General features: G+C 45.8%; 1 protein-coding gene across 1 annotated transcript in view; it reads right to left on the reverse strand.

The window, feature by feature from the left end:
- The window catches only part of RUNX1 (RUNX family transcription factor 1), a 100921-nt gene that overhangs the window by 59594 nt on the left and 13774 nt on the right, over nucleotides 1-27553 (reverse strand). The window contains exon 4 of the mRNA XM_055569902.1: nucleotides 7903-8007. Within this exon, the coding sequence (XP_055425877.1) occupies nucleotides 7903-8007 (105 nt within the window). The remainder of the gene's footprint in view (nucleotides 1-7902; nucleotides 8008-27553) is intronic.

Below are 27553 nucleotides of genomic sequence, written 5' to 3' on the forward strand. Positions count from 1 at the left end.
AAAAATTTGCATCCTCCTAGCAGGCTGCATGGGCTTCCTGGTGGCTCAGTGGTAATGAATCCTCCTGCCAATGTGAGAGACGCAGGTTCGATCCCTACCTCGGGAAGATCCCCTGGAGAAGGAAATGGCAACCTGCTCCAGTATTCTTGCCTGGGAAATCCCATGGGCAGAGAAGTCTGGCGGGCTACAGTCCATGGGGTCGCAAAAGAGTCGGACACAACTGAGTAAACAGTAAGAAGCACTGTGCACGTGGGACCTCTAGGAATCTCTTTGCTGAAGGGGGAACTGGACTTGGACAGCTCATTTGTGGTCATTTTTGTCACATTACTCATTTTTCCTGCCTGCTTCTGCTGGAGGGAGAGGTTTATGTTGGGCACCACCCTTGCTTCAGGTCCCCAGATGCCAGGCCCCTAAGCAGACCCTGGTGACAGACGTGGAACCCACCGTCAGCCTGTATGGCAGTGTGGGTTGTACATTCAACAGCATCCTCACCCCAGGGAAAATGCTGGTTCCATCCCGTTGGTACAAAAATGATGAATGTCAAGACTATGAGGCTCTGCTTCCTTGAAGAAAACTGAACCAGAATTTTTATTGATAAACGCTAATAAAAAAATTCTGCATAGAAAATTTCAATACAATAAAGCTCAAGTAGCAGTTGGTGTAGTTCTTAAAAATAAGACTTTGGCGTCTGTGGATGGCAGTGTCTGGATGGCTGTTTCAGTTCTGGCTTACGAACTAACAGTGTGACCTTGGGCAAGGGACTGAATTTCTCTTTGTGTAAGGATCTATCCTTACCTGATCTTGCAAAAATTATGTCAATTAAGGTACGTGTGGCTCTTTGTACAGTGCTGAGCAAACAGTCAGCACTATCAGAGTGTTTCATATTATTATTATTGAAAGTGAAAGTGACAGAGTTAGTCGCTTAGTCATGTCTGACTCTGCGATCCCATGGACTGTACAGTCCACCAGGCTCCTCTGTCCATGGAATTCTCCAGGCAAGAATACTGGGTAGCCATTCCCTTCTCCAGGGAATGGAACCTGGGTCTCCTGCATTGCAGGCACATTCTTTACCATCTGAGCCACTAAGGAAGCCCATTATTATTATTATTATCGGGTATTTTTATTATTAAGAGAAAACAACATTTTAAAAGAAAATTGTACATTAGTCAATCACCAGAGCAATCCACAAGCATTTCTGCTCATCCCATACTTCTCTGGGTAAACTTGATTTCAAATATTTTTCGGTCCATGATCACCATAAGTTTATAGGCATCTTTCATGCATTTCTTTTTTATTTGAAACATACTCGCCATAAACAAAGATTCTGTTTCTCTCTCTATATATATATATCTTTCTCTCTCTCTATATATATATATATATAATATATATATTTTATAGCTTTGCTATTTGCATTCAACATCATAGAAAAAAGTTATATTCGTGTGATATAGTCTCAGTAAAGTCCTTAACAAAAGCAACTGAGTAATGAGGAATGAAGTCTATTTTAAATCGACCGATTTCAACTATAACTCTCCATAAAAATGTTGTTAGTTGGCAAGAAGGCTATTGCCCCAGAAAGTAGCATATTCAAAAGTTTTTAAGTCACAGCTCCACCTAGCTATCCTGTTACTCTGAATCTCAAGAGTTCAAACACAGCAGGTACCATGAAGTGCTCCATTAACTCGAGGGCAGAAGTTGTCCTACGAATGGTGAATATTTGTTTTATGAACCTTTTAAATTTTTAGTTACTCAGTGTTCTAGATGTAACGGACACCTGGCCAGCCAGGTAATGGCTCATGCCCTCACAGTGACTGTCCAATCCTGAGTCCACCCCATTGGGACACTCCCACCCCTGCCCTGCCCTGCCCCTGGACCCCTCCTTAGCAAACTATCTTCCTCTATGGCACTAAGTCATGCATTCAAATTATTTAGTGAAATAGCTGCAGAGAATACACTTTGATATCTCAACATTATCATATTACAGACACATGGGCTAAATTACAGACACATGGGCTGAGTGCTGGAATTTCCCATTAGGTTCCCTGAAATATTAAAAAAAATACATAAAAGCAATCTCAAATATCCTTTCCTTGAAAACTCTTTTCACTCAATCTTTCATGCTTAAAGAGAAGACCATTTTTTAATATGTTGACAAGCTTCTAAATGTTCTACTTACAAACTGAAAACAGGGCCCACCTTGCAGCTTACAAGTACTATTCCAGCAGAAGTTACCTTCTGCTGGTGTTCTTTCCCCATAATAATTTTAATTTTTCAACAATTAATCATTTCTCTATTCACCTGAGATATAAAAATAACCCCACAAGATGTGGGAAAAACAAGTTTTTGACTTACTAAGGGGCAGGTCAGTTATGGAAAAGGGCAAGTGATCACCTGAAATGGGAAAAAAAAATTTCATTTTTCTTTGGAAGACACTTTTTGCTACAACTTCGCCACTGAAAACCAAGAAATTGGTTGGGAAACATCAAGTGATTCCATCAGCCTGGCCAGCAGACTAGCAGCAGCATGTTCCCTAATTCTTTGTCCTTTTCTTAATTATCTTACTGGAAGGCTGAATGAGATAAGCTTTCCTTCCGGTTTTTGCAGAAATGCTTTAAGTTGAAGGCTCCATGCCTGCCCTCAGGCACTGGGAATTGCCCTATCTAGACAATCTTAGAGCTGGGACAAATGTGAGAAGTCATGCAAGCTAACAACTAGTTTCAAAAATGAGAGTACTGGGGCCAGGTCAGAGAGTCTAGAATAGGTCATGTGCAGATGGTATGGTGCGGGATGGAGAGGTAAATGCATGGACGGACAGACGAATGGATGGATAGAGTAGATTAGTATGAGGCATCAGGAGCTCCTCATTGTAATTCTGGCTTCATCACCAACTCTTTCTTTCCAGCCTAAGCAGATCATTTCATTTCTCTGTGGCTGCTTTCCCTTATCAATGAGGCAATTAGCCCTGAAGGCTCTCTCAGGTCCCTTTGAGCTCTCATAGTCATTAATTTCACGAAACAAAAGAACTTTTCAAAACGATTCAACTTGGCTATGCTGCAACCATGTTGCCAGAATCACCCAGAATTTACAGCACCATAATAATGATGGAAGGGACTTGGGAGATCTTACTATAGATTTGACACTGCCTGGGCATTCTAATTTACATGCAATGACCTCTCTTAAAACTGCACTGAAAGTGAAAGTTGCTCAGTCGTGTCTGACTCTTAGTGACTCCATGGGTTGTAGCCTGCCAGGCTCCTCTGTCCACAGAATTCTCCAGGCCAGAATACTGGAGTGGGTAGCCATTCCCTTCTCCAGGGATCTTCTCAACCCTGGGATAGAACCCAGGTCTCCTGCTACTGCAGGCAGATTCTTTACCAGAAATTCTGAGCCACCAGGGAAGCCCAAGAATACTGGAGTGGGTGGCCTATCCCTTCTCCAGGGGATCTACCTGACCCAGGAATCAAACTGGGGTCTCCTGCATTGCCGGTAGATTCTTTACCAGTTGAGCTACTAGGGAAGCCCTCAAACTGCATTGGAAAGAATAATTCACAATACTCAAAACATGATAACAATCAGAAGATGTGTTACATACACACACACGCAGAGGAACATTATTTAAGCATATAAAAGATACCCTGCTATTTACCATTTGCAACATGGATGGACTTCGAGAGTGTTATGCTAAGTGAAATAAGTCACACAGAGAAAGACAAATACTGTATCATCTCACTTATATGTGGAATCTTATGAAAAAAAAAAAAAAACAAGACACAAACTCACAGAAACAGAGAGTAGATTCGTGGTGGCTAGGGGTAGGGGATGGGGAGAAAAAAACCCACAAACTCACAGAAACAGAGAGTAGATTGGTGGTGGCTAGGGGTAGGGGATGGGGGAAAGGGATTAAAGGGTACAAACTTTCAGTTAGAAGATGAAAAAATTCTGGGGACCTAATGTATAGCATGAACTATAGTTACTGCTGCTGCTGAGTCACTTCAGTCGTGCCTGACTCTGTGCAACCCCATAGACGGCAGCCCACCAGGCTCCCCCATCCCTGGGATTCTCCAGGCAAGAACACTGGAGTGGGTTGCCATTTCCTTCTCCAATGCATGAAAGCGAAAAGTGAAAGTGAAGTTTCTCAGTTGTGTCCGACTCTTAGCGACCCCATGGACTGCAGCCTACCAGGCTCCTCCACCCATGGGATTTTCCAGGCAACAGTACTGGAGTGGGGTGCCGTTGCCTTCTCTGGAACTGTAGTTAACAGCACCACATTATATATTTGAAAACTGCTAAGAGGGTAGATCTTAAAAGTTCTCAACAGACAAACTGTCACTATATGACCTGAAGGATGTGTTAACTGATCTCACTGCGGTAATCATTTCTCAATGTAGACATATATCAAATAATCATGTTGTAAACCTTAAACTGACACAATAAGCCAACGATATCTCAATAAAGTTGTGGGGGCGGGGGAATTCTGTTAACTTCTCTTAAAAAAAAAAAAAAAGTGGCTGTGAACACAGTTTCATCAAAAAGTAGTTCCCACCTTGAATCAAGACATCCAAAGGATAATAAGAAAAACGCATGCTGAAGGCCTGCCGAGCTTCCAAGAGTGAAAAGGCAACATTACCACAGTCACCCTGGGAGACTGTGCGTTTGACTTTTTTCTAGAAGTCCCTTGTGAAATAGACACTCTCTACTTAAGCTTGTAATACCTCTTTAGATCATACTTCTATATATTCTTATATATACTTATAAATATATATATATATATTTAATTTAATTTGCTTTTTAAGTCAATTTTTCCCCAGACCCCAAATTCCATTTGGCAGGAAAGACTCCGTAAAAATGGGTGCCTTTTTGGAGCCAATCCCTTCTGCCTACTCTAAAACACTTCTCAATAATGACTGTTTTCTTAAGTCATAAAGCAGCAGGAAGTAGAGTCCACTGTATATACAGGCGGCCCATTACAATCACATATTTTTCCCCTCTGACTGCCAGTTCTTAAAAATTCAAGCGCCCATCATTTATTCTTTGAAGTTCAATCACTGTTAGTTCTTTGACTGTTACAGGAAAATACTGGCTATACAGCAAAAACTGTCCTTTTTTATGCATCGATGAAGAGGGACAGTGGAAGGCATATGGAGGGATCACCTGATTTAAGTTTTTTCCTGCTGGTAGGTTTGCCTTTGAACTCTCCCAGAGGTGGCTGTTTTTTCTACGTTTTACTTAAATGTTTTTTTTCTTTTTAAACTGAGGTACAGGGTTTCCCAGATAGCTCAGTAAAGAATCTGCCTGCAGTGCAGGAGACCCCAGAGACCCCGGTTTGATTCCTGGGTTGGAAAGATCTGCTGGAGAAGGGATACCCACTCCAGTATTTTTGGGCTTTCTGTGTGGCTCAGCTGGTAAAGAATCTGCCTGCAATGCGGGAGACCTGGGCTCAATCCCCGGGTTGGGAAGATCTCCTGGAGAAGGGAAAGGCTACCCACTTCAGCATTCTGGCCTGGAGAATTCCACAGACTATATCATGGGGTCACGAAGAGTCAGACGTGACTTTCACTTTCACTTTTCATAGCTGATGTACAAAATTATATATTAATAAGTTTCAGGTGTACAACATAGTGATGCACAAGCTTTAAAGGTTATATTCCATTTATAGTTACTATAAAATATCGGTCATACTCCCCGTAGTACTATATATCCTTGTGTGCGTGTGTGTGTTGGTTGCTCAGTCATTTTTGACTCCTTGTGATGCCATGGACTGTAGTCACCAGACTCCTCTATCCATGGAGTGAGTTGCCATTCCCTCCTCCAACTATATATCCTTGTATCTTATTTATTTTACGCATCATCATTTTTATCTCTTAACCTCCTGCTTCCATTTTTATTTTTTAAATTTTGTGTGCTTATTTTTTTTTTAAGTCTTTATTGAATTTGTTACAAGATTGTTTCTGTTTTATGTTTCAGTGTTTTGGTCACAAGGGATGTGGGATCTCAGCTCCATGAGCAAGGATGGAACTCACACCTGCTGCGCTGGAAGGAGAAGTCTCAACCACTGGACCACCAGGGAAGTCCACCTGCTTCTATTTTTCAAGAAAGGGATTCTACAGCCTCCTGAGTGAGCCTTTCTGGAAGTTTAAGTATCCTCAAGGTCAACCGCCTTAAACCTCACAGCAGCCTGCCCCCCATCCCGCGCCTGCTGTAATCTGAGCCTGCTTCCCCTTTGGTCCTCTGCAGAACGCCAGGGAGCCTGCGTGGTGCGTCTGGCATGTTTAACGCAGGGTCACTAGGAGTCTTCAATTTGCAGTTCCTACTTTGGAAAGCTCCCAAGTTGGGTTTGGTTGGAACTGTGTGGTTGTGCGCCTGCGGTTTTCTTTTCACACAGAAATGGGAATCGGGGGTGGTTACCAAGTCCTGGAGTTTCCTGAGTCTGGGTGTGGCCAGAACATCTCCAGGTACTTAAAGAGAACAATCTGCAGGGCGGGGGAAATAAGGTCAGAAAGAGAACAGGCAAAGGGCACCAAAGAATTGGTGAACGGACAGCTTGTCCTGAGGGGTGGTCCCTGGTGGTGTGGTTGACTGACACAGCGCCCGGGGTGATCGAGGTACCATGAGGCTGTGCCCGGGACTCCAGGGAAGACTGCCACGAGTTGTAGTGCTCACAGGATGACCTATAGACAGCCGTGCCCGGGGGCCACCAACACCACCACAGGGCAGGTCCTCTTGGACTGGGGGACAGGGTGTGGAGGGGCACCCTTAGACACAGACAGGGAGGCGCAACTGGGGATCGCTGGCATTTCCTGATTTCATTCTCCGTGCCAGGCACACAGCACTGTCTCCTTCAAGTTATAGAGAAGCGCTCATTAACATCCCCATTTTACAGATGAAGAAACTGAGGTTCAGAGAGGCTCCATAACTTCCTGAAAGCTTAAGCACCTCAGCCCCGCACTCCACTTGTTTAGCCAAGCACTCAAAATTCTTAACCACTTCGCTTTACAACCTGACACGCCTGCATCTCAACTTCCTGGCCTAGCAGGAAGCCCAGTTTTTCACCCCTTACCCCCACCCTGAGAATAGAGGATATTAATTCTCCACCGAGGGCCTGACATGGTTAGAAGGCATGCAGATGCCGGGCTGGGGCTCCAGGCAGCTCCAGCAATCTGCAAGTGTAACCCAGCCTCCATCCAAGGGAAGGGTGTGGTTCTGGAAAAGAGTGCTACTCTTGTGTTTACTCAAAGATAGTCATTAAGTCACCGTGAAGACATTTTTCTGCAGACTAAACAACCCCACTCCTTTTTAAAAAAAACTTTTCTCGCAGGAGCTATTTTTCTGGTACCATCTTTCTATATTTGCTGGTTTTCCCCCAGGCATTCCTCCCGCCTCCCATTCTCTATTTTAAACAATCCAGTCATAAGATTTCGATCTGTGGCACAGAAAGAAAAGGGTCATTTGGATAGATTTCATCTCCAGCCTCCAAATGAATAAAAGACCGGCATGGATGGTCATCAGCCCCTTGTGGTCCACTCTGCCCCTCTGGCCTTTTTGGGGCCACCTCTGTGCCTGGCCAGTCTTCCATGGAACTTTACCATGTATTTGGTCCTAGGTCCGTGCTGTCCCCAAATGATTCTAACATGCACTTGAGTCAGTCTGATTTCCTTCTGCCCTCTAAAAGGATGCTTTGAAAAAAAGAGCCTGGAGCCCAGAGACAGCCTTTGACAAGTGAGGACATCAAAAGTAAAATTCTCTCTCTCTACAGGGGCCTGACATTCCCCTCTGGCAGAGGTTTCAGCCACATCTGGATGATGCTGATTGAAAGCAAGGCTTCGAAGACATGGTCCCTGATGCCTGAGTGTACCAACTGGGGCGGGGTTGGGGGGGTGCCAGCCCCGAAGGCGGCCCACTTACTTCGAGGTTCTCGGGGTCCATCCACTGTGATTTTGATGGCTCTGTGGTAGGTGGCGACTTGCGGTGGGTTTGTGAAGACGGTGATGGTCAGAGTGAAGCTTTTCCCTGTTGGAACACAAAAGAGAGCAAAGGATGAGGCGATGGCCTGATTATATTTGCTGGGTAATTCAAAATTAATGTATGCTTTCCAGCCCTCGTCCTGGAAAGGGGGCAGGACTTGAGTGCTCACTGTCGGTTTTTCCAATACTCCTTTTAGTTTGGCTTTGCTGACATTCTGGAAAGTACAACTATGCTGTCTAGATGTGGCATGTCTGGTAGTCACATGGCTTTTGTTTGGTCATTAATAACACAGGATCAAGAGAGATTCAGATGTGTTTACTTTTAGGTCGAGAGCCCAGGAACATATGGGCAGATTGGCAGCTAGAAACCCCCATGTCGTCCCTTTCAATAAGCTCAGGGCAAAAGGAGTAAGAGAACCCATTTTTGTCTTTCCCCTCTAATGTTCTTTGTACCTCCAAGGATTAGGAGAGAGAGAATTTCTGAGGATAGGCTTAATTGGAATGATTCTTTCTGTATTTTGCAAATACTAATTGTTGGTGATTTAAAATATTATTTTGATTATGCCATAGGCACACACGGGGTTGGCCAGACAGAGGATATGTAATTGACAGACTGAGATTCGGAGCATAAATATGCATGTGGATTTCCATCTAAGTGTCTTAAACATACTCACGAAATGTGAGTATGTACTCATTGCATACATGTCATGCAGTGTTTTTAATAATTAAAAAATTGTTTAAAACATAATTTATAATAAAACTATTAATATATAAATACATTAGTTATTTAAAAGCATTTCTTCTTGGCAAAGTGGTTCAGAGAATGTCCTCTGGGTTTGAATTCTGGCTAACTGACCTTAAACAAGTCACTAGTCTTCCCTGTGCCTGCGTCCTCACCTTGAAGATGGGTACACATAACTTTTCCTATCTTATAGAATTGTGCCTGTGTGCATGCTAAATCATTTCAGTCGTGTCTGACTCTGTATGACCGTATGGACTATAGCCTGCCAGGCTCGTCTGTTCATGGGATTTTCCAGGCAAGAATACTGGAGTGGGTTACCATGCCCTCCTCCATGGGATCTTCCAGACCCAGGGATCGAATCTGTGTGTCTTATAGCTCCTGCATTGGCAGGCAGATTCTATTTGGGAAGCCCATAGAATTGTGGAGGAGGTTAAATGAGTTAATATGAGTAAAATCATTAAAACAGCATCTGGCATATGGTATTCAAAGGGGTGTGTGTGTGTGTGTCTGTGTGTGTAGAGAGAGAGAAAGAGAGAGGTATAGCTCTCCCTGCAAGACAGAAGATTTAGGTTCCTGTACACATCTTTAACTTCTCCAGATATCAGGTTCCTGGTTTGCAAAATGAAGGCATTCATGGGATACATACAGTGTCACTGTTCACTCTGGTTTTATCTTTGAGATAAATCCCATTGTCCATCTCTACAGGTAGGCGTGTGCCTGCACCCAGGGTGTTTCCCCTGCTGCCTGAAACCCCAGCATTTCAGATTCCATTAAAACACTGTCTTTCCTTCCTAGGGCTGCTGTAACAAATTATCACAAACTAGATGGCTTAAGCAGAGAAGGCAATGGCACCCCACTCCAGTACTCTTGCCTGGAAAATCCCATGGATGGAGGAGCTTGGTAGGCTGCAGTCCATGGGGTCACTAAGAGTCGGATAGGACTGAGTGACTTCACTTTCACTTTCATGCATTGGAGAAGGAAATGGCAGCCCACTCCAGTGTTCTTGCCTGGAGAATCCCAGGGACAGGGAGCCTGCTGGGCTGCTGTCTATGGGGTCGCACAGAGTCGGACATGACTGAAGTGACTTAGCAGCAGCAGCAGCAGGTGGCTTAAGGGCTTCCCTGGTAGCTCAGCTGGTTAAGAACCTGACTGCAATGCAGGAGACCCTGGTTTGGTTCCTAGGTTGGGACAATCCCTTGAAGGAGGGCATGACAACCCACTCCAGTATTCTTGTCTGGAGAATCCCCATGAACAAAGAAGCCTGGCAGGTTACAGTCCATGGGGTCGTAAAGAGTCAGACACAACTGAGAGACTAAAGCACAGCACAGGTGGCTTAAGGGCTTCCCAGGGGGCACTAGTGGTAAAGAACCCGCCCGCCAATGCAGGAGATGCAAGAGACATGGGTCTGATCCCTGGGTCAGAAAGGTCCCCTGGAGGAGGAAATGGCAACTCCAGTAATGCCACTGCAGTATTCTTGCCTAGAGAATCCCATGGACAGAGGAACCTGGCGGGCTACCATTCATAGAGTTGCAAAGACTTGGACATGACTGAAGCAACTTGGCATGCGTGCATGCAGGTGGCTTAAAACAACTGAAACGTATAGTCTCCCAGTTCTGGAGGCCAGACGTCCAAAACCGAGGTGCTGAGTGGGCCGTCCCCTACCAGGCAAGAACTCTTCCTGGTCTTGCCCCAGCTTCTGGTGTTACTAGCAATCCTTGGCTCTCCTTGGCTTGTGGCAGCACCACTCCAATCTCTGCCTCCTTCCTCACATGGCCTCTCTCCCTCCGTGTCCTCTGTCTTCAAATCTCCCTCTCCTTATAAGGACACCTGTCACTGGACTTAGGGCATACCCTACTCCAGTAGGACTTTCCCTTAACTTGACTATATCTGCAAGCCCCTATTTCTAGATAAGGTCACATTCTGAGGTTACTCATGGACATGACTTTTCAGGGAATGTTAATCAACTCAGTGGGTTTCCCTGGTGACTCAGTGGTAAAGAATCCACCTGTCAATGCAAGAGATGTGAGTTCAACCCCTGGGTCGGGAAGATCCCCTGAAGAAGGAAATGGCAACCCACTCCAGTATTCTTGCCTGGGCAATCCCTGGACAGAGGAACCCGATGGGATACAGTCCATGGGGTGGCAAAGAGTCAGACATGACTGAGTGACTGAACAACAACAACATTCAACTCAGTACAAACACTAAATGTCAAGAGTTCCAGTTGCAGCACTACAAGCGACCACTATTTTCTAGGTTTTACCTGTGGGTTTTACCCCCAGAAACAGGCTTACTCCTATGGTGGCCCTCCTATGACCATCCTGTTTTTTGTTTTCTAAAAATTTGTATTGAAGTATAGTTGCTTTACAATGTTGTGTGTTTCAGGTGCATAGCCAAGAGATTCATATACATATATATATATATATTGTCTTCTGCAGTTATTTATTTATACATATATAGTCTTCTGCAGATATTTATATATATATAGAGTCTTCTGCAGATATTTATATGTATATATAGTCTTCTGCAGATATTTATATATATATATAGTCTTCTGCAGATATTTTTATATATATATAGTCTTCTGCAGATATTTATATATATATAGTTAGTTAAGAATTTGCCTGCAATGCAAGAGACCCTGGTTCAATTCCTGGGTTCGGACGGTCCGCTGGAGAAGGGATAGATACCCACTCCAGTATTCTTAGGCTTCCTTGGTGGCTCAGCTGGTAAAGAATCTGCAGTGCAGGAGACCTGGGTTCGATCCCTGGGTTGGGAAGACCCCCTGGAGAAGGGAAAGGCTACTCACTCCAGTATTCTGACCTGGAGAACTCCATGGACTGTATAGTCCATGGGGTCACAAAGAGTCGGACACAGCTGAGCGACCAGGTTAACAACCATCCTATCCTTGATTTTCTAAATGACAACAAAGATCACTGTCTTCCTAATGTTGGCATTTTCAGGACTGTGTAGAACTTACAAGTTTTCAAGCATTTTCCTATATACTATTTTATCTGGTCCTTCCAGCACTCTCATGAAATAAACAAGACAGATTTCATTGCCTTTGGTTAACAGACAACAAAGCTAAGACTCAGAGAGAGTGAGTGCTTTGTCCAAAGTCACACAGCTTGGATACACAGAAAACCCAGATCTCCCAGCTTTGTGTTTCATATTATTCTCATGAGGTCCCCAAGCTCTACCTTCAAACTCAGTGGCACCAGAACCAGGAATCCAGACTTGTGGTCCCTTTGCCATGCTCTGCCACTGCCCTCAAAAGAGAACACAGTCCTGGGGATGATAATGGCTCCAAACCGTACTCAACAGCTAATTGAGAGCCTGGGTTATAGTTCAAAACTACTTTCTTCCTGAGCTGAATTTAGGCTCCTGGCGCTTAATGCCAGCCCCCTGGTTAACCACAGAAACTGCCCTACTGAATCGGGAAGGAAATTCAACCAAAGTGAATATTTGCGAAATCGCTGCTTGTAATTATAATTAAAATTATACTATTTTATGCCCATCATTTTTTGTGCAGTCAAGAAGTGTCTGTCCGGCAAAAGCTACTAGGTGGGGCGTTTTGGCCCCAGTAACCATGGCTCATGAAGGCGGAGGTATTCCGGCTCACAACGGAGCCCTTGTGTACAGCTCTGAACACCACGACATCTGCCCATGACCTCATAGACAGCGGCAGTAAGTGATGACATTTGGCTCACAGGTGTGTGTGACATTTTTCCACTCTAAGAAAGCTCTGCCTTCCACTTCCTTGTATTCTTCTGTGCAGACCTGGCACCGAACTTGACACCTGGGGACAGGGCTGCCAGTGGCACGTCAGACCCTTGGAGCCCCGCCCTCTGCCCTGCCCACACCCCCACCACACCCTGACCACGCCCCATCACACCTAGCCATGCCCCAGCTCATTCCTGCCAAGACAGAGCCCTTCTTGGCCAGCACCTGCCACATTGGTAGATGCACCCACGGCCTAATATGTTATTAGCCAAATTCCCTCATCAAAATGACCTATGGGCCTGGTATTTTAAGTGCGTAGGTGTGGAGAGTGAAAGCCTCTCAAAGTGTTTTTCTCAGCAAGCTGTGGGTAGACTAGTAGGAAGGCAGAGAAGAGCAAAGAAAAGACAGTTCAGCTTCATAACCACTGCCCCGAAATTGGCTTTTCGAGATCAAACACGGGGCTGGGAGACGGGGCTGCCATAGAGAGAACTGCTCCCATGTGTAGCCTGTGTGAGTTCTTTCATGGACAGGCTGGGCAGCTCCTTGCAGCCCTTGGTGGGACCCGAGGTGCCCCCGGCTGTGTTGCTGGAAGACTGTGGCCCTGGCCTCCTGAGGGGATGAGCTGCAGGGTCACGGGGGTGGCCCTGTGTGGGTTCGCAGCAGAGGGAGCCAAGAAAAGGGGAGCACTCAGACCTGCCTTCTCCTGCCCAGAAACCTCACCCAGACAGCACCCTGAGTTCTGGCCAGTGGTTGGGTCCAGGAGGAATTCTATTTAGAAGCACCCACACTAGGACTGATTTAAGAAGGTGGAAGAAACCACGAAGGAGAGAAGGGCTGTCTTGACTTATGAAGCCTGGAAGCAGCACAAGACGAGAACTTGATTACACAACCCCGTGGTAGTGTCAAGGCATGGGGTGCTAGTAGTTAACAATGCAGGCTGCCTGGGTTCGAATGCCAGCTCTGCCCCTCGCTAGCTGTGCGACCTTGGGCAAGTGACTTAACCTCTCTGAGGGGCTTCATCATCTGTAAAACAGGGGTGATCATGGTCCTTCCATCTCCCAGTGCTGTTATGCAAATTACATGAAATAAGGCATTAGCAAATATCAGTTTAATTATCATTAAAGATGTGACAAACACGATTCCATGAAGATCACAGCTGGAGGCAGTCCCGTGAGGCGGGGCTGGTGGCAATTCGGCATCGAGGTCTGATGGTGGGCAGTGAGGGGAGCCTTAGTGTTTGGCAGGTGGTGCCAATGGAGCTCTTTCAGGTTCATCCTCTCTTCTCTAGAAAATTCCAGCAGATCCACGTGGAGCGCACAGGACCAACAGGCAGGCAAGGATGGGGCCTAAAGACCCATCAGGAAAACTGCACATTCAACTGGAACTTCAAGTTCAAGGTCACTCCTGCCCTGCCAGCTGGCCACCTTCGTAAGGCACAATTGCAACTGGCTAAGCCACTTGACAACTAGCCAGCCAAACGTTCCCCCCATCCCCCACCCCTCACCCCCCGCCCCAGAGCATGTGTCGTTCCCCTCGACGCCACTGTGTTCATCCAAATGCCAACACAGAATAACTAAGTGCTTTATTTAGTTGGGAAGAAGGTCACGGGGCGCGTCTTCCTGGACGTCGGCTGCCACGGACATGCTTTCCAAGGTGAGGCAGGGATAAGGCTCCAAGTCTCTGCTTTCTCTGGCTCCACGTTTACCAGCCAGCCACAGGGCTGGTGGACTCGGGCAGCCGGCTGTGGTCTCATAAAGCCACGGCTGGACACTGCAGTTCCGCCAGGGCCCCGAGGCACCACGCCACTTCCTCACCACATCTGGAAGTGGCGAAACCTCAGGATTGCTGCAAATGGGTGCCCTGCTCCCCCTCCAAGGGCAAGTGTGGGGAGAGGAGCAGAAGGTGAAAAGGTGACTCAAGATTATCTGGGGCCCGAGAGTGGAAGCAGGTCCTTAGAAGTTCATCAGGTCACGGCAATGAGCTCCTATGGCCACGGGCATGTCTCCCTCTGTCCGAACTCTTGTGATCATTTGGTTCATGGGCAACCAAGCCGGCCCGCACTGCTCACTGTTTCGGTCACTCTCCTTGGTGAAGGTTTGGACCCTGTGAGTCATCTTCTCCTTTTTGGGGCCAGTTTCGGTTGGGATGTGAAACTTGCTCTTTGTCACGCAAGGGCAGGCTGTGTGCACTGAGGACCGTCTGCTGAAAGGGGTCACATAGCTAAGGAAACGCAAGCATGACATTTTCCACTCATCTGTGCATCTTTGCCGGGAGACTGGTTGAGTTCACACACTTTAAGCAACCAAGAGAGTAAGAAAGGAAAAGTCAAAAAACAAAACGCAACTTTGGAAAATGAAGAAAGCCAGGGAGGGCTCAAGTTTTGCTCTTTGCAAATTCTGGAAATGCCACAAGATTTTGAGATGTGGCATGAAAATTTCTCCTCTTACTACGTGGTTTATGCTGGGTCTAATTTTGATCACCCAGTAACTAAATATTAAAATGAACAAATCCTCAGAGATTCTGGGAGAAATCTGAATCGGGGATGTTTTTCACAAAGTATCTTAATTTATGTTTTTTACTTTTCCACTGGAACAAGCTAATGGCCAAAATGCATGCTTTTGCTCCTCAACCATCTCCTTGCCCAAACTCATACCACTATTTTCGACACTGGGGCTGTATAATTATTTATTTGGGGATTTCTGAATAGAAGACAGATTCTTCAAGTGGCACAGAATTTCCTGGTTTCTCTGAATTGAATTGAGGTGATGATGTCAGTGTGTGTCCACTTGGATGCAAAGTGCCCATGTTTAAGATGTCCTTCTTCCATCGTACCTGCAGCCATGCAGGAAGAATGCAAGGGGGCATCTCCAGCTATTGGCACAAGGACATTCTCCTCAAAGTTGCCTGAAAGTCCAAGTGTTTAAAATACAGAACTAAGTTTTCCAGAAAAAATCAGCATGCATTGGATATGATGGAGCATTTGAAAAACAGCAGTTTGCTTGGAGAAAAGCCAAAACATGCCAAGTGTTTTCTCTGGAGCTGTTCTAGAAAAATGAGTTGTTTGAGGACAGGGACGGTCTTTTATTAATCTTTGCGTCTTCTGTTCTGAGGCAATAGAAAAATGTTTGATAAATGGATCAGTGAATTATTCTATGAAGTTGCAGCTTGACAGCTGATTCTTTATCATGTCTGACTTCACTTGGAAGGTTTGACTCTCCTTTTCAGTGGCCTGGGTGTGAGCTCTGCTTTAGTAAGGGGATGGTTGGACAAGTCCTTCTCTTCATGAGAAGCATTAACCAAAGCCAAAAGAACCATGATGCTCTCACATGATTTTTGCATTTCTTCCAGAGCAGGCTGGCGGGCTATAGTTCATGGGATCGCCAAGAGTCAGACAAGACTGAGTGACTAAGCACAACATACCCACTAGATATCACAGTCCCTTTCTGATGTTCCTTTTTACTTTTGGTGTCCCAGTGCCTGTGTGTCTCGGATGAACAACCAAGGTTAATCCTTGCAGCCCAAACATCTCCAGGGCCTTGGATTCACAGCTTCTTTAGGCCAAGGCCACGCCTTCTGCTCTGTATTTCCACCCTGGGGAGCCCTCTGGTTGGTGCACTCCAATTCCCTATTCTCTACCCATCAGGCCAAATGCCACACGGGACAGGTGACCACGGTGACCTCCTGTGGCTGGCCTAGTCCTGGCTCTGACCCGATGGTGTCCACAGCCCAGTGCCTGAAACACAGAGCCTAAGGCCACCTGGCGCCACAACAGAGAAGCCCAGGGGTGGGCATTCTGCAGGGAAACCGGCATTGGGGTCCTCAGGGCCTGCTCACCAGCCTGTTGGCACCCACAACTCTGCTGCAGGAGGCTAGGAGGGCGGGTGGCGGGGGCAGCGGCTGAGCAGGAAGAAGAGGGAGGCTCCAGGCAAGACTGCAGGGCCTGGTAAGCGGGGCCTACAGGGAGCTGATTTCTAGAAACGATGACATTTACCTCCATATCCGCGGGTTCAGTGCCTGCAAATTCAACCCCAAAACAACCTTGGATCCCACCTCTGAGCTCCCAGCTACGCTCCCAAAGCCCTGTCTGCTCTTCAGCCTGCAGCCCTAGCCTCTTCCCACCACTTGTATATGGTGATGTCAATTCCCTGATTAAAACCTCCGTTTCACTGGGATCAGACCAGATTCCCAGCATGGGATGTCAAGGCCCTCTCTGCTGGCTGGATGCTCCTCCCACTGAGTTTTCTCTGCTTGGACATCCTTCCTGATGTTCATCTGGACAGCCACCTCGTCATGCTGAGATGTCTCCACTGAGATGACAAGTGGTCCAGAAAGACCCCCGAGCTTGTAGTGGGTGAGGCACCTGGTGGTGCATTTTCCCTCGGTCACTACTTTCCTTTCACCCTGGCACTGGTCCCTCAGAACAGCAACATCTGTTAACTGGGGGCCCCCCTCACTGACCCCTGCAGGCTGTGGCTTCTCTCTGGCTGACCTTTGTGTCCCCAGGACTAGCACAATGCCTGGTACATGGCAGATGCACACTGTTCATCTGAGGAATCAATGAATGAAATACCCTCATGAAATGACCTCTGTGGGTGGAGGACAGTTCTAATAAAGTAGCTACAGGCACTATACTTCTTTGATCAAAGACGGTCCAAAGCCTGTGAGCAATTCACCAATGAAAACAGAGAACATCAGGTCAATCACAGGGTATGACTATACCTAAGATGACTATATTATTATTATTATTATTCCTGTGTTTATGTACAGAAATATACAGCAAATGCCTGGGATGACTGTATTATTATTATTCCTGTGTTATTTATGAATATTAACAAAATTCCTGCTGTGTCTGACAGGCATTCTCATTTTACAAGCTTCCTTGGAAGATAAAGGAAAATAAATTCCTTGCCAATAAGGAGTGGAAAGTGGAAATGGTATCATTCTTGCCTTGCTGATTCAGGGGGACACGGGCTAACACCTGCCTGATCTCTGCCCCCCTCCCGGAGAGAGTCTCTTGCAGAAAGAAAGATGACATGGAGGTGAGTCGTACCTCTTTCTTCCTAAGTCTTGTTACACACACATCATCTTTGAATCACTCTAAAAACCTTTTGCGGTATGTATGAAGGGCACTGGTATACCTGTTGTACAGATGAGGAGAGTGAGGCCACACACCTAAGTGTGCAAGCAGCAAGCAGGCCACCTGCTCGTACTTTGTCACACTACCTTCCAAAGAGCTGCAGAATTGGCACAAAGAGATGCATGCGTAGTTATCAGGAAACGGAGGACTATCAATTGGGACATGATGGCTGTGGGGCCTCTTGAGTCCATGGATTTTGGCAGAATGCAAGACACCTCTTCAAGCCAACAGCCAGGTGTATCGATTCTCTGCTAAGATGTGGCCAAAAAAGAAAAACACGCGTGGATGTTGGCTTGTGTTTTCTCACCACACTGAGATACAACCTTAAGATGGCCTGCAGGGGAACAGCCAGAAGGTCCTGAAGTGTGTGGTCCAGGGTGCCGCCGTGGAGCAACTATAAACCCCCCTCCACTTGGGTGGAGTCAGCAATTATGGAGCAGGAAGAATGCGATGCCGCTGGGTGCCAGCCTGGGGAGCCAGCAACAGGACAAAGGGATTATTCTGCCTCACTGTGAAAATGGCAGTGTTTATTGTTAAAATACGATCAGGAACTAAAGGGGCATGTATGAATCATAAATATTTGCATGCCGTTAATGTCTGGACAAAGGAGTTGCAAGGGCTAAGTTGGGAAGACTTCTTTTCCCATGAAAAAGAGTGCCTCGGATTACAGTACATATTTAATTTCGTCCCTTCCATTGCTGATCTGAAATTGCCGTGCCTGTCACGCGTAACTCTTTCGTGACCTGAGAGCTAGCTCTATGGGGGCCAAAGAATCAGGATAAGGGCCTGATGTCTCAGAAAAGTCACTCATTTAAACAAATAAAAAAAGCAGGTCCCGGTTGTATTGTTTGTTAGGAGCTCACAGAGCTGCCATCAGCGACTCTGCAGAATTAGGGTCATAGCAACTGACCTTGCCATGACAAGTAATAACCCCTAAAGACTGTCTTATCTCAGGCAATCTTCACTGCACTCCTTACGCTTTGGACAAAGTTTGAATCTGGCTCAGATATGTCAAAGAACTTGCCCACGGACACACAGCTCTGAGCCAGTGCTCCCTGCCTCCACCTCTCCCCCAAGGAGGGACATTTGGCAAATTCTGCTGACATTTCTTGTTGTGAGCACCCAGGACCGGGAAGGAGAATGCTCCAGGCTACTGGGTAGAGGCCAGAGATGCCACTAACCATCCCCAAATGCAGAGCATGGCCCCCACCACAAAGAATAATCAACCCGAAACGTTGCTGGTGCCCAGGATGAGATGCTGTCCTCCCAGCGGCGAATGTAGGACCATCCACGTAGTAACCACTAGGCTCTACTGCCTGGGGTGGTCACTCGTTTGGGTATTTAATGAGTCCCCACTCTGTATCAGGCACCGGTCCACTGCTATCACACAGGGCTTCTCTAGTTCAGGGTGGAATCTCCTGTGTTTTGAAAATTCTTGGAAGGCAGTCTCCTGGGGACTCTGGGGCCCATGGTCATCCTGTCCTGGGTGCTGGGGTTTCAGCATCACCATGCCCCCGTTTGTGCCTGCCTGCCATAGCTGGTCCTTCACACCTGCAGCTGCCCAGGAACTCCCACGTGGAGAGTTAACTCTTACCAGTCTCAGAGGATGTGACACAAAACTGACCTCCACGCCGGATGTGGGAGCTGATGACTTTACTGAGGGAAATGCACAGGAAGCGGATGGGGCAGGCAAGGTCAGAGTGAGGGTCCCCAGGCAGAGTACATGCAACCAACCCACCAGAGTCCACAGTCACAGCAAAGCATATTCAAGAAATTCCACCTGTATGGATGAACCTACAGCCTGCTACATGGAGGGAAGTCAAGTCAGAAAAACAGTGTATGTGAATGCATACCTACGGAATTGAGAAAAACGGTCCTTGATGATCCTATTTGCAGGGTAGGAATAGAGATGCAGACATAAAGAACACCCTTGTGGACACAGCGGGGGAAGGAGAGGGTGGGACGGACTGAGATGGTAGCACTGAAACATATGCATCACCAGGCATGAAACAGATAGCTAGCAGGAAACTGCTGTATAACACAGGGAGCTCAACCCCGTGCTCCAGGAAAACCTACAGGGGCAGCGTAAGCGGGCGGCAGGGAGGCTCAAGACAGAGGGGATGTATGTATACTGATGGCCTATTCTCACAGTTGCATAGCAGAAGCCAATACAACATTGTAAAGCAATTATCCTCCAGTTAAAAATAAATTAAAAAAAAGAAAAAATTCCTTCCATAGGAGACACCAACATGATTCAATGAGAATGCCAGAGGACTCTTTTTTTTTTTCGTCCAGACCTTTTTTTAAGCCATCTTTCGCTGAATCTTCTTTTAGCAAACAAGTGATGGCAGAACCAACACAGAGCTGGCAGGAGAAAGCTCCGGAAGAACCCAGCTCTCTGTCTGCCTGTGGTCCCTGTGAAGACAGCCTTTGGCAGCTAACCAGGGCTTCCCAGGGATGGATGGCAAGTCAGCCTCCATCCATCCCTGCGTCTCCCCAAGGTGTGCAAACCGACTCCTTTTCCGTCTCTGTAAGGTATCAGTCAGCGACGCACACCAGGACCTTGCTTTTACCGCCTTGTAGTTCAGGTGGACACTGCACTCACATCAACTCATGTTCCTGGATGAGTGGATCTCTGGCCCCTGACTGGTGCCTAATGGATAGGCACAGGCACTGAGAAGCCAGCTGTGCACTTTCACGGCTTTTGTCGGTCCCCACGGACCTGCACCTGCGTGACATTCCTAAGGCAGAGACTGAAAGGAGGGAGGCAGTCCTCCAGGAAGAGATTTTCCTGCCTCCCTCCTCCACCTGCAATGGAGAGACCCCCCCTCCACCTGCAGTCTCTTTTTCCGGCAGCCACACACCCCCCCAACCCAGGAGATGCGGAGATGGTGCAGTTCTGTGTATACAGAACTCTAGTATATTTTGATATTTAGAAAAAGACTTTCATATTTAGTGATGTCCTCTACTTTTTAAAATTCTGTGTGAACTTTCTGATTAAAGTTTTTCATAAATTTTGTAAAGAGGTAGAAAGTGCTAGGAAAAAAAGAGGAGACATTACCACTGATCATGATCAGTTTGAGAGGCCAGCCCAGGGTTTCTCAGTCTCGATGGCGTGACTAATGCTCTGCACGGTAGGGCTGTCCTATGCACTGCGGAATGGCCTCTGCTCTCCCACCCCGGGGCGGGACACAACCAAAAATGTTTGAAGATATTGCCAAATGTGGGGACCCACTGTGGGAGACCACCATGAAAATTGATAAGCAGATACACAGATAAGATCTACCAGCTCTAACCAGCCCTGAGGTTTCAAATGAGATGGGGAAAGCAGAAAAATGTCTAGACCGGCCCCAGGTCGTAGGTGCTGGAAACACACCATTTAAAGACGTGAAAGCTGTGTTAGGATACGAGTTTAAACTGTTTCTCATTCATTATAGACAGATAGACAGACAGACAGTGACTATACTCTGTACAGTGATTTCAAATGGAATCAAGGAAAAACATCTCTAAAAACCCCAAATCAATGCCTGGAGCAACCTGGAGCACTTCCACCTCCAAAAAGGCCTATCCCACCTTGCCTCCTCCGCTGAGATCTGATAAGCACACAGATCACCAACTGTGCTCAAACGCCCATATTCCTGTGCACTGCCTTTGTTTGCACCAAGGAAGTCTCCTTTGTTTGCATAAGGTGACTCAGTTAAGGCCACACACCACCAGCAGGAGGGTGCTGGCCAGACCTCCCATTCACCAGATCCAGGAGAGTCCTTGGATGGGAGGCTGGGGGTGGGGCTGGGGGTGGAGGAGGCACAGCTCTGCAGACTAGGCTGCACCTACATTCTTTTGAACTGTGGTGTTGGAGAAGACTCTTGAGAGTCCCTTGGACTGCAGGAGATCAAACCAGTCCATCCTAAAGGAAATCAGTCCTGAATATTCATTGGAAGGACTGATGCTGAAGCTCCAATACTTTGGCCACCTGATACGAAGAACTGACTCATTGGAAAAGATCGTGATGCTGGGAAAGATTGAGGACAGGAGGAGAAGGGGACCACAAAGGATGAGATGGTTGGATGGCATCACCGACTTGATGGACATGAGTTTGAGCAAGCTCTGGGAGATGGTGATGGGTAGGGAAGCCTGACATGCTGCAGTCCAAGGGGTCGCCAAAAGTTGGACACGACTGAGCGACTGAACTGAACTGACGGCCTTAATGATGCTCTGAAATCTCAAGGTAAAAGTAGGGATTCACTCAAGTTGAGAAATAGACAGGAAACGTACTTCCATCTTCAAGAAAAACAGTTGTAAGTGGCTCCTACATGAAAGCTTACTCACCAAGGAAACCAGAGGAAACGTATTCTGTGTCCACTGACAGGATGGCCACAGGGTCTCCTGAAGGAGGTTGCTGGGATCACCTTATGATATTTAGGTCTTCAACAACCTGAAACCCTTGGTGATGCAGGAAGTTCAGTGACAAAATAGTTTCTAAATGGGATACACTGCCTGATATAGCCTAATAGAGACTAGAACGTGCTAGAATCTCAAATCAGTGCCAACAACAGGAATGCCATGGAAAGCTTTGTTCTCAACGTGGACTAAATAATACATCTCTGTTGAATACGGTACTTGCATCAGGACCAATGACAGAGGGTAAGTGTTGCTAGAAGTCCACTAATGCATATTCATAAACATAAAAATCTTAAAGAGCAGCAATTCATCCCCCACGCCCTGAGACGGAATTGATAAAACCAGAAACCTTTGAAAGTATTCATTCATAGGCAGCTCATTAAAGCTACACTGCTCACTTATTAATTTCTGTTAATTGCTTTTTGGGGGCTTCAGATGAGATGTTATTAGTATGGATTTAGTCCTCAAAGATAATTTGGTCCAGGAAGTCTTTTCAGTGGAAGTACACACACACACACACACACACACACACACCCCTTGTGACTGAAAGTCCAATAGATCCTTCAAAACTACATAACCCTTCCATACTAACAGTACATGGTTATTCATAAACAACCCCTTTCTGATTTGACAATGTTTTATAATCACCAACAGAAAGAAAACAGTCATCAGCCATCTCTCTTTTCAGCAAGTCATTTTTCTTTAAAAATAATAAAGAAAAGGAAACAGAATATGTTCTTCCATGACCAGTCTTCTCCACGCTCTCTTGCCCCTCTCCAACCAGCACAAAAGAAAATACAAAACTGATTTATTAGAACCAGTGCAGCACTGAAGCCATTGGCTGGATCACTGTTTATGTCTATAATGCTTGCTGCTGAAACAGGAAGCTCTAAAAATCACTCAACCATTATTTCTTTCGGAAGCACTTTCTGACTGATAGTCTTCTGTCCCCACCAAAAAGAGCTGCTTCAACCTAAAGCGAGTGGGCTGACAAGGAAGGGGTTTGCAGGGGTGGGATGGGAGGTGGGGGCGATGGGAGTGGTGGACAGAGTCCAGCTTCTGCCCATCAACTCTTAAATATTGTTCATACAAATAACCTCAACTTAAAAAAGCTGTCTAACACCATCAACAATACCTGGCACTTCATAAAATCAGCAAGAAAACCATGAAGAGATCAATCGCAAAGCTACGTGTTCCAGGCACAAGCATTTTTCAGGAAAGCTCTCCTCCTTGGTCTTTGCCACGACACCAAGCGGGACAGGAACTGCTGGGTGGTAGGCAGCAACTTGCTTTGAAGAAATGTTACTCTTTCTTGGGCAAATGTGAAACGGAATGAGAAAACTGATCTCTAGAGATGAACTCTGCATCAGATCATGGACACCAGCTTTCCACCGGCCATCAAAAGGCGTTATTTGCTTGGGCTCCCTGAGGCTGCACGTATCAGAGGCTGTCTTTTCCTATCCGTGTTTGCCCACCTGGAAGTCTGAAAACAGATCTCAGTGTATATATTATCATTTTAAAAGGTAGATCTGTAGCAATCCAAAAAAACCCAGGGGACGGGGGTGGTAATGGGAGAGGTGATTTTAATACAACCCATGTCTTTTCCTTGTATTCTCTCCAGGAGGTCTGACTGCCAACTGATTATCTTGAATGTTATCCACGAAACAACGCTGGGATTGTCAGATCAATTTTCCTCCCCCTATTATATGAGTCTGTGATAAAACAGAGAAGGACTGGGATCCGATGATGATATTGTGAGTCATCCAGACCATTTCTTAGTAATAACCACTCCATAAGGACACGTCTCACTTTGTTTAGAATACCGGTACACTCTAGCCTTTCCTGCATGTACCTTTGCTTCAACCAGTCTTTCACTCATCTGAAAGGCAGCTTCCCCATCCTGTTCTGCGAATATAGTCAAATACCTTAAGAATGAAAATCCTTCAGTAACGAACATTACACAAATGTACAACCGCCCTGATTGTGGCAGGGTAAATATTATGTCTGGGAAGTCGTCCACAGCAAGAACGTGAGGAAGGAATTTCATTTTATAAAAGGGTTGAGAAGGGTACTATTTGGAAAGTGGGCAAGATTAAAGTTGCCATGGAGGTCAACATAAACAGAAATTTCCACCAAGAAATTAAACCCAGTCCTAATGGATGGTGGGGGAACACTGTGGCCTTGCTGGGCTGGTTGGGAATTCGAATTGCAGGTCTGTAGCCAGGTAGCCAGGCACTCACTAGAGAGGAGGTTGCCCCTTCAATGACAAAATAAGCCCTTCTCCTTTGCAAGGGACCATCTGTGTGTATACCTGCAGGCGTCTTAAAGGTCTGGACCAGTAGTTTGAATGGGATCTCCTTTCCTAATTATGCAAACCAGGCCCTGGATATAATAAAAGCAGGTGTAACCAAAACAGCACAGGGAGCAAGAAGAATGTCTAACTCATGTGTTCATTTATTTCCTCATTTTCTGGTTATCTATAACATGCAGCACCATGCTAGGCTGGCCCTCCATGGTCAAGGAAAAGTTCCAGATTCACAGATTCTTGCCTTGGGGGAGAGCAGGTCCATGGGATCCCCAGAAGTTCCATAAAGGAGCTTCAGCAGCCCTGAAACTGCAACTGTACAAGAAACTGGGTGTGTGAGTGCATACATGCATTCCCCCACCCCCGGGGAGAAGGCTTTCAAGGATTTTCAAAATGATTCCTGGATGTTCCGAAAATTAAAAATCTCAGTCTTAGAAAAATCAGAAGGAAATCTGCAGTGGATTCTCTTCCCCCATTTACGATACGATAGATAATACGCCTGGTAGATTTCTTCTTTGGTTCTAAAATGAATTAACTAAGGCCGTATTCCCTGACTGATCTATTCCTTTCCAACTGATTAAGTACTCCAACAGGGGAGAAAGCACTCACGGATTTCATCGCTAAAATTTCTCCAACGTCTCTCGACTGCAGCCATGATACAATTTCTTATAACTGAAAATATCCAAAGCACCTGCTTCAACGGCGGATGGAAGCTATGTGAGCTGCCACTAATGAACGTCACCAAAGAAGAGCTCCCCCTGATCCTGAACTTGGATTTTTCTGGAGGTAAGGGATAGTCCCCAGAACGCGTGTTTAGGTGTGAACGGTTCTGAACAACAACCCCCTCTCCTGGGATCTACTATCTCACCTTCCATTGTAAAGGAATGGTGGATCTACATGGTGATACTGAATCAAAGGGAGAAAATTCCCAGGGTGAGATAGCCCTGAAGGAGAGATTTAAGTTGTCAGGGACAGAAAAGAAAGGAAGGAGGAAGGCCCAGACGGCTACAGCCTTCACTAGTATTTTTTAGGGGCCAGGGTTGTCAGTGAGGCCTTCAAAGCCGGATGGGCAGGTTTTCCCAGTTGCAGGCTGAACCCGAGGTTAGGAACCGCGATCCTGGACCCGAGCCAGCGCCCAGGCAGATCGGTTTTGTGGAACAGAGAAAAACCCTTCCATGTTCCACCTCTGACAATTTCTAGGAGCTTTTACAATCCCTAGGGACTGAAGGCTGAGAAAAGAAAAGGGAGTTTCTTTTTCTACTCTTTATTTAGGAGGGAGTACCAGGCCACTTTGAGAAAACTCATCAGACCACTGGCTTTGGACAGAATGGGAAACTGGCGTTGAAATGTTCGGATGAGCCAGCGGCCAAGACCTTCCCGGCCCCAGCGTGGTGTGGTGATGCCAGTGTTGTATTTTCAGACACATTTTCAAAACCAGAAAACAAAATAGGGGATAGTCTTAAGATCACTTAATAAAACATTATGAAACTTTTAAAAGGATGAGATTCCGCAAGGGAGATTAAGGCTAATTGTTAAAATGAGGGAAAGTCATCCGCTCCCTTCATAATGAGAAGCAAATTGCAAAAAACGAAAAAGAAAAAACCTGGCAGGCGCTGATGTTGACACTCAAGACTTGAAAGAGTAAAATAAAGTTGTATTTTACGATTATGGAGAGAAATTACCAGAGTCAAACTGGGCCTTTTGACAGCTCATTTTGTCTTGCAGTACTTAACCAAAAAAAAAAAAAAAAAAAAAAATCACTCAAGACTGACACATACAGGGTAACTAATTGGGTACAACATTTATTTTGGGGTTCCTCTGTTTTGGATCGCTTATTAGCACACATGGGAAGCAGAGCCTGGTCAAAACAGATACTGTTCATATTTGCAGCATTTCAGTTAAGTGTCTCATTCCACACCATCAGAAGACAGCCCAGCCTTGGTTGCAGCTATTCCACTTTGCAGACTCAAAGGCATCCTGGCACTAATCAGGCAGCCGAACGCAAACAATCCACACCTTGGGGAAACAGTTCACTGTTCCCCAAGTCAACACAAGCTCCTCTTAGTCACCCACTCAAAACAGACACGGCCAGTGAGGGATGAGAAACGCCAGCACAGAAAGCAGGCTGCTTTCAGCATATCCTTCTTTATCATCACCAGCCTCCTGGCCCTTGCAGGAAGGCCATTTATTGCACTTCTTAGGAGAAAATGGCATGGACCACTGAAGAGTTCCCAGAACTTGCATAACCAAAACCCGACCCATAGACCTCACAGATGCACACGATGTAATACTACTTCGTCTGGAAACACAACCCAGTGATCCTCAGCTATGGTTTCTCAGGAACAGAAATCCACAGGAATTGAATTGAGATGGTTACTGGACCAGACGGTCGGGCCTTTGTGTTTTATTGGCTTCTCACCCACTCTGCCAGCTACTCATCTGAAACCTCCGAGATGTTTTCTAAACATGTATCTCTGAACCACAATGGGAACTCCATTTACTGAAAGGCGAGGACTTTTAATATAAAAAGTGAACCCATAGACGAACTTGTGCCTTTATACCTTATAACATCATTCATGCTTTCAATAAGTGGATATAATTTTCTTGGCCTTAGCCTACTATTAACATAGTGCTATAAACAAACATTTTCAACCATGTTATAAGTTTAAAAAATTTTTCTTCACCTATGATTCTGTTTTGAAAATTCCCCACACAGCCAGGATAACACAAACACAACAGCCAAAAAAAGCAACATGCCTTTACTCCCTTTCCTCTCTGACTAATCAAATTCCCCAAGAACACAGATTTTCAAATGCCTTTATAAAGACTAATGATTACTCTTCTGTTTAACTGTCTGTTGGTTGTACTTTTACTTTTTTTCAAAACGAGTCATCTACTGTTATTTAGGTATTTTCTACGTCATTTTTTATCATACTCAAAATAACTTTTATTCATAAGCTTATTCAACACTGCATCACAAAAATGCAATTTTCAAAACAAACTATCTTACCTCCTTCAATTAAACAAATAGTACTTACTGCTATTTATAAAACAGGACCAAGGTTCTTACAATATAAAGAAAACACAATATTTGAAAATGATTGGAAGCCAGAGGAGATTACAAGCCAAGATTTCGCTTTCCAGTTGAATACTTTGATAACATGTATGGAGAAAGAAAACTACACATAGAAGCACATTGATATAACAATTTCTCGGGAGAGTTCAATCTTTGGTATTATTAGTACCTAAAATATTAACTGGGCCCAGCCCCTCCCTACAGATAATAA

The sequence above is a fragment of the Bubalus kerabau genome, chromosome 2 (genome assembly GCF_029407905.1).
Source record: "Bubalus kerabau isolate K-KA32 ecotype Philippines breed swamp buffalo chromosome 2, PCC_UOA_SB_1v2, whole genome shotgun sequence".
NCBI lineage: Eukaryota > Metazoa > Chordata > Mammalia > Artiodactyla > Bovidae > Bubalus > Bubalus kerabau.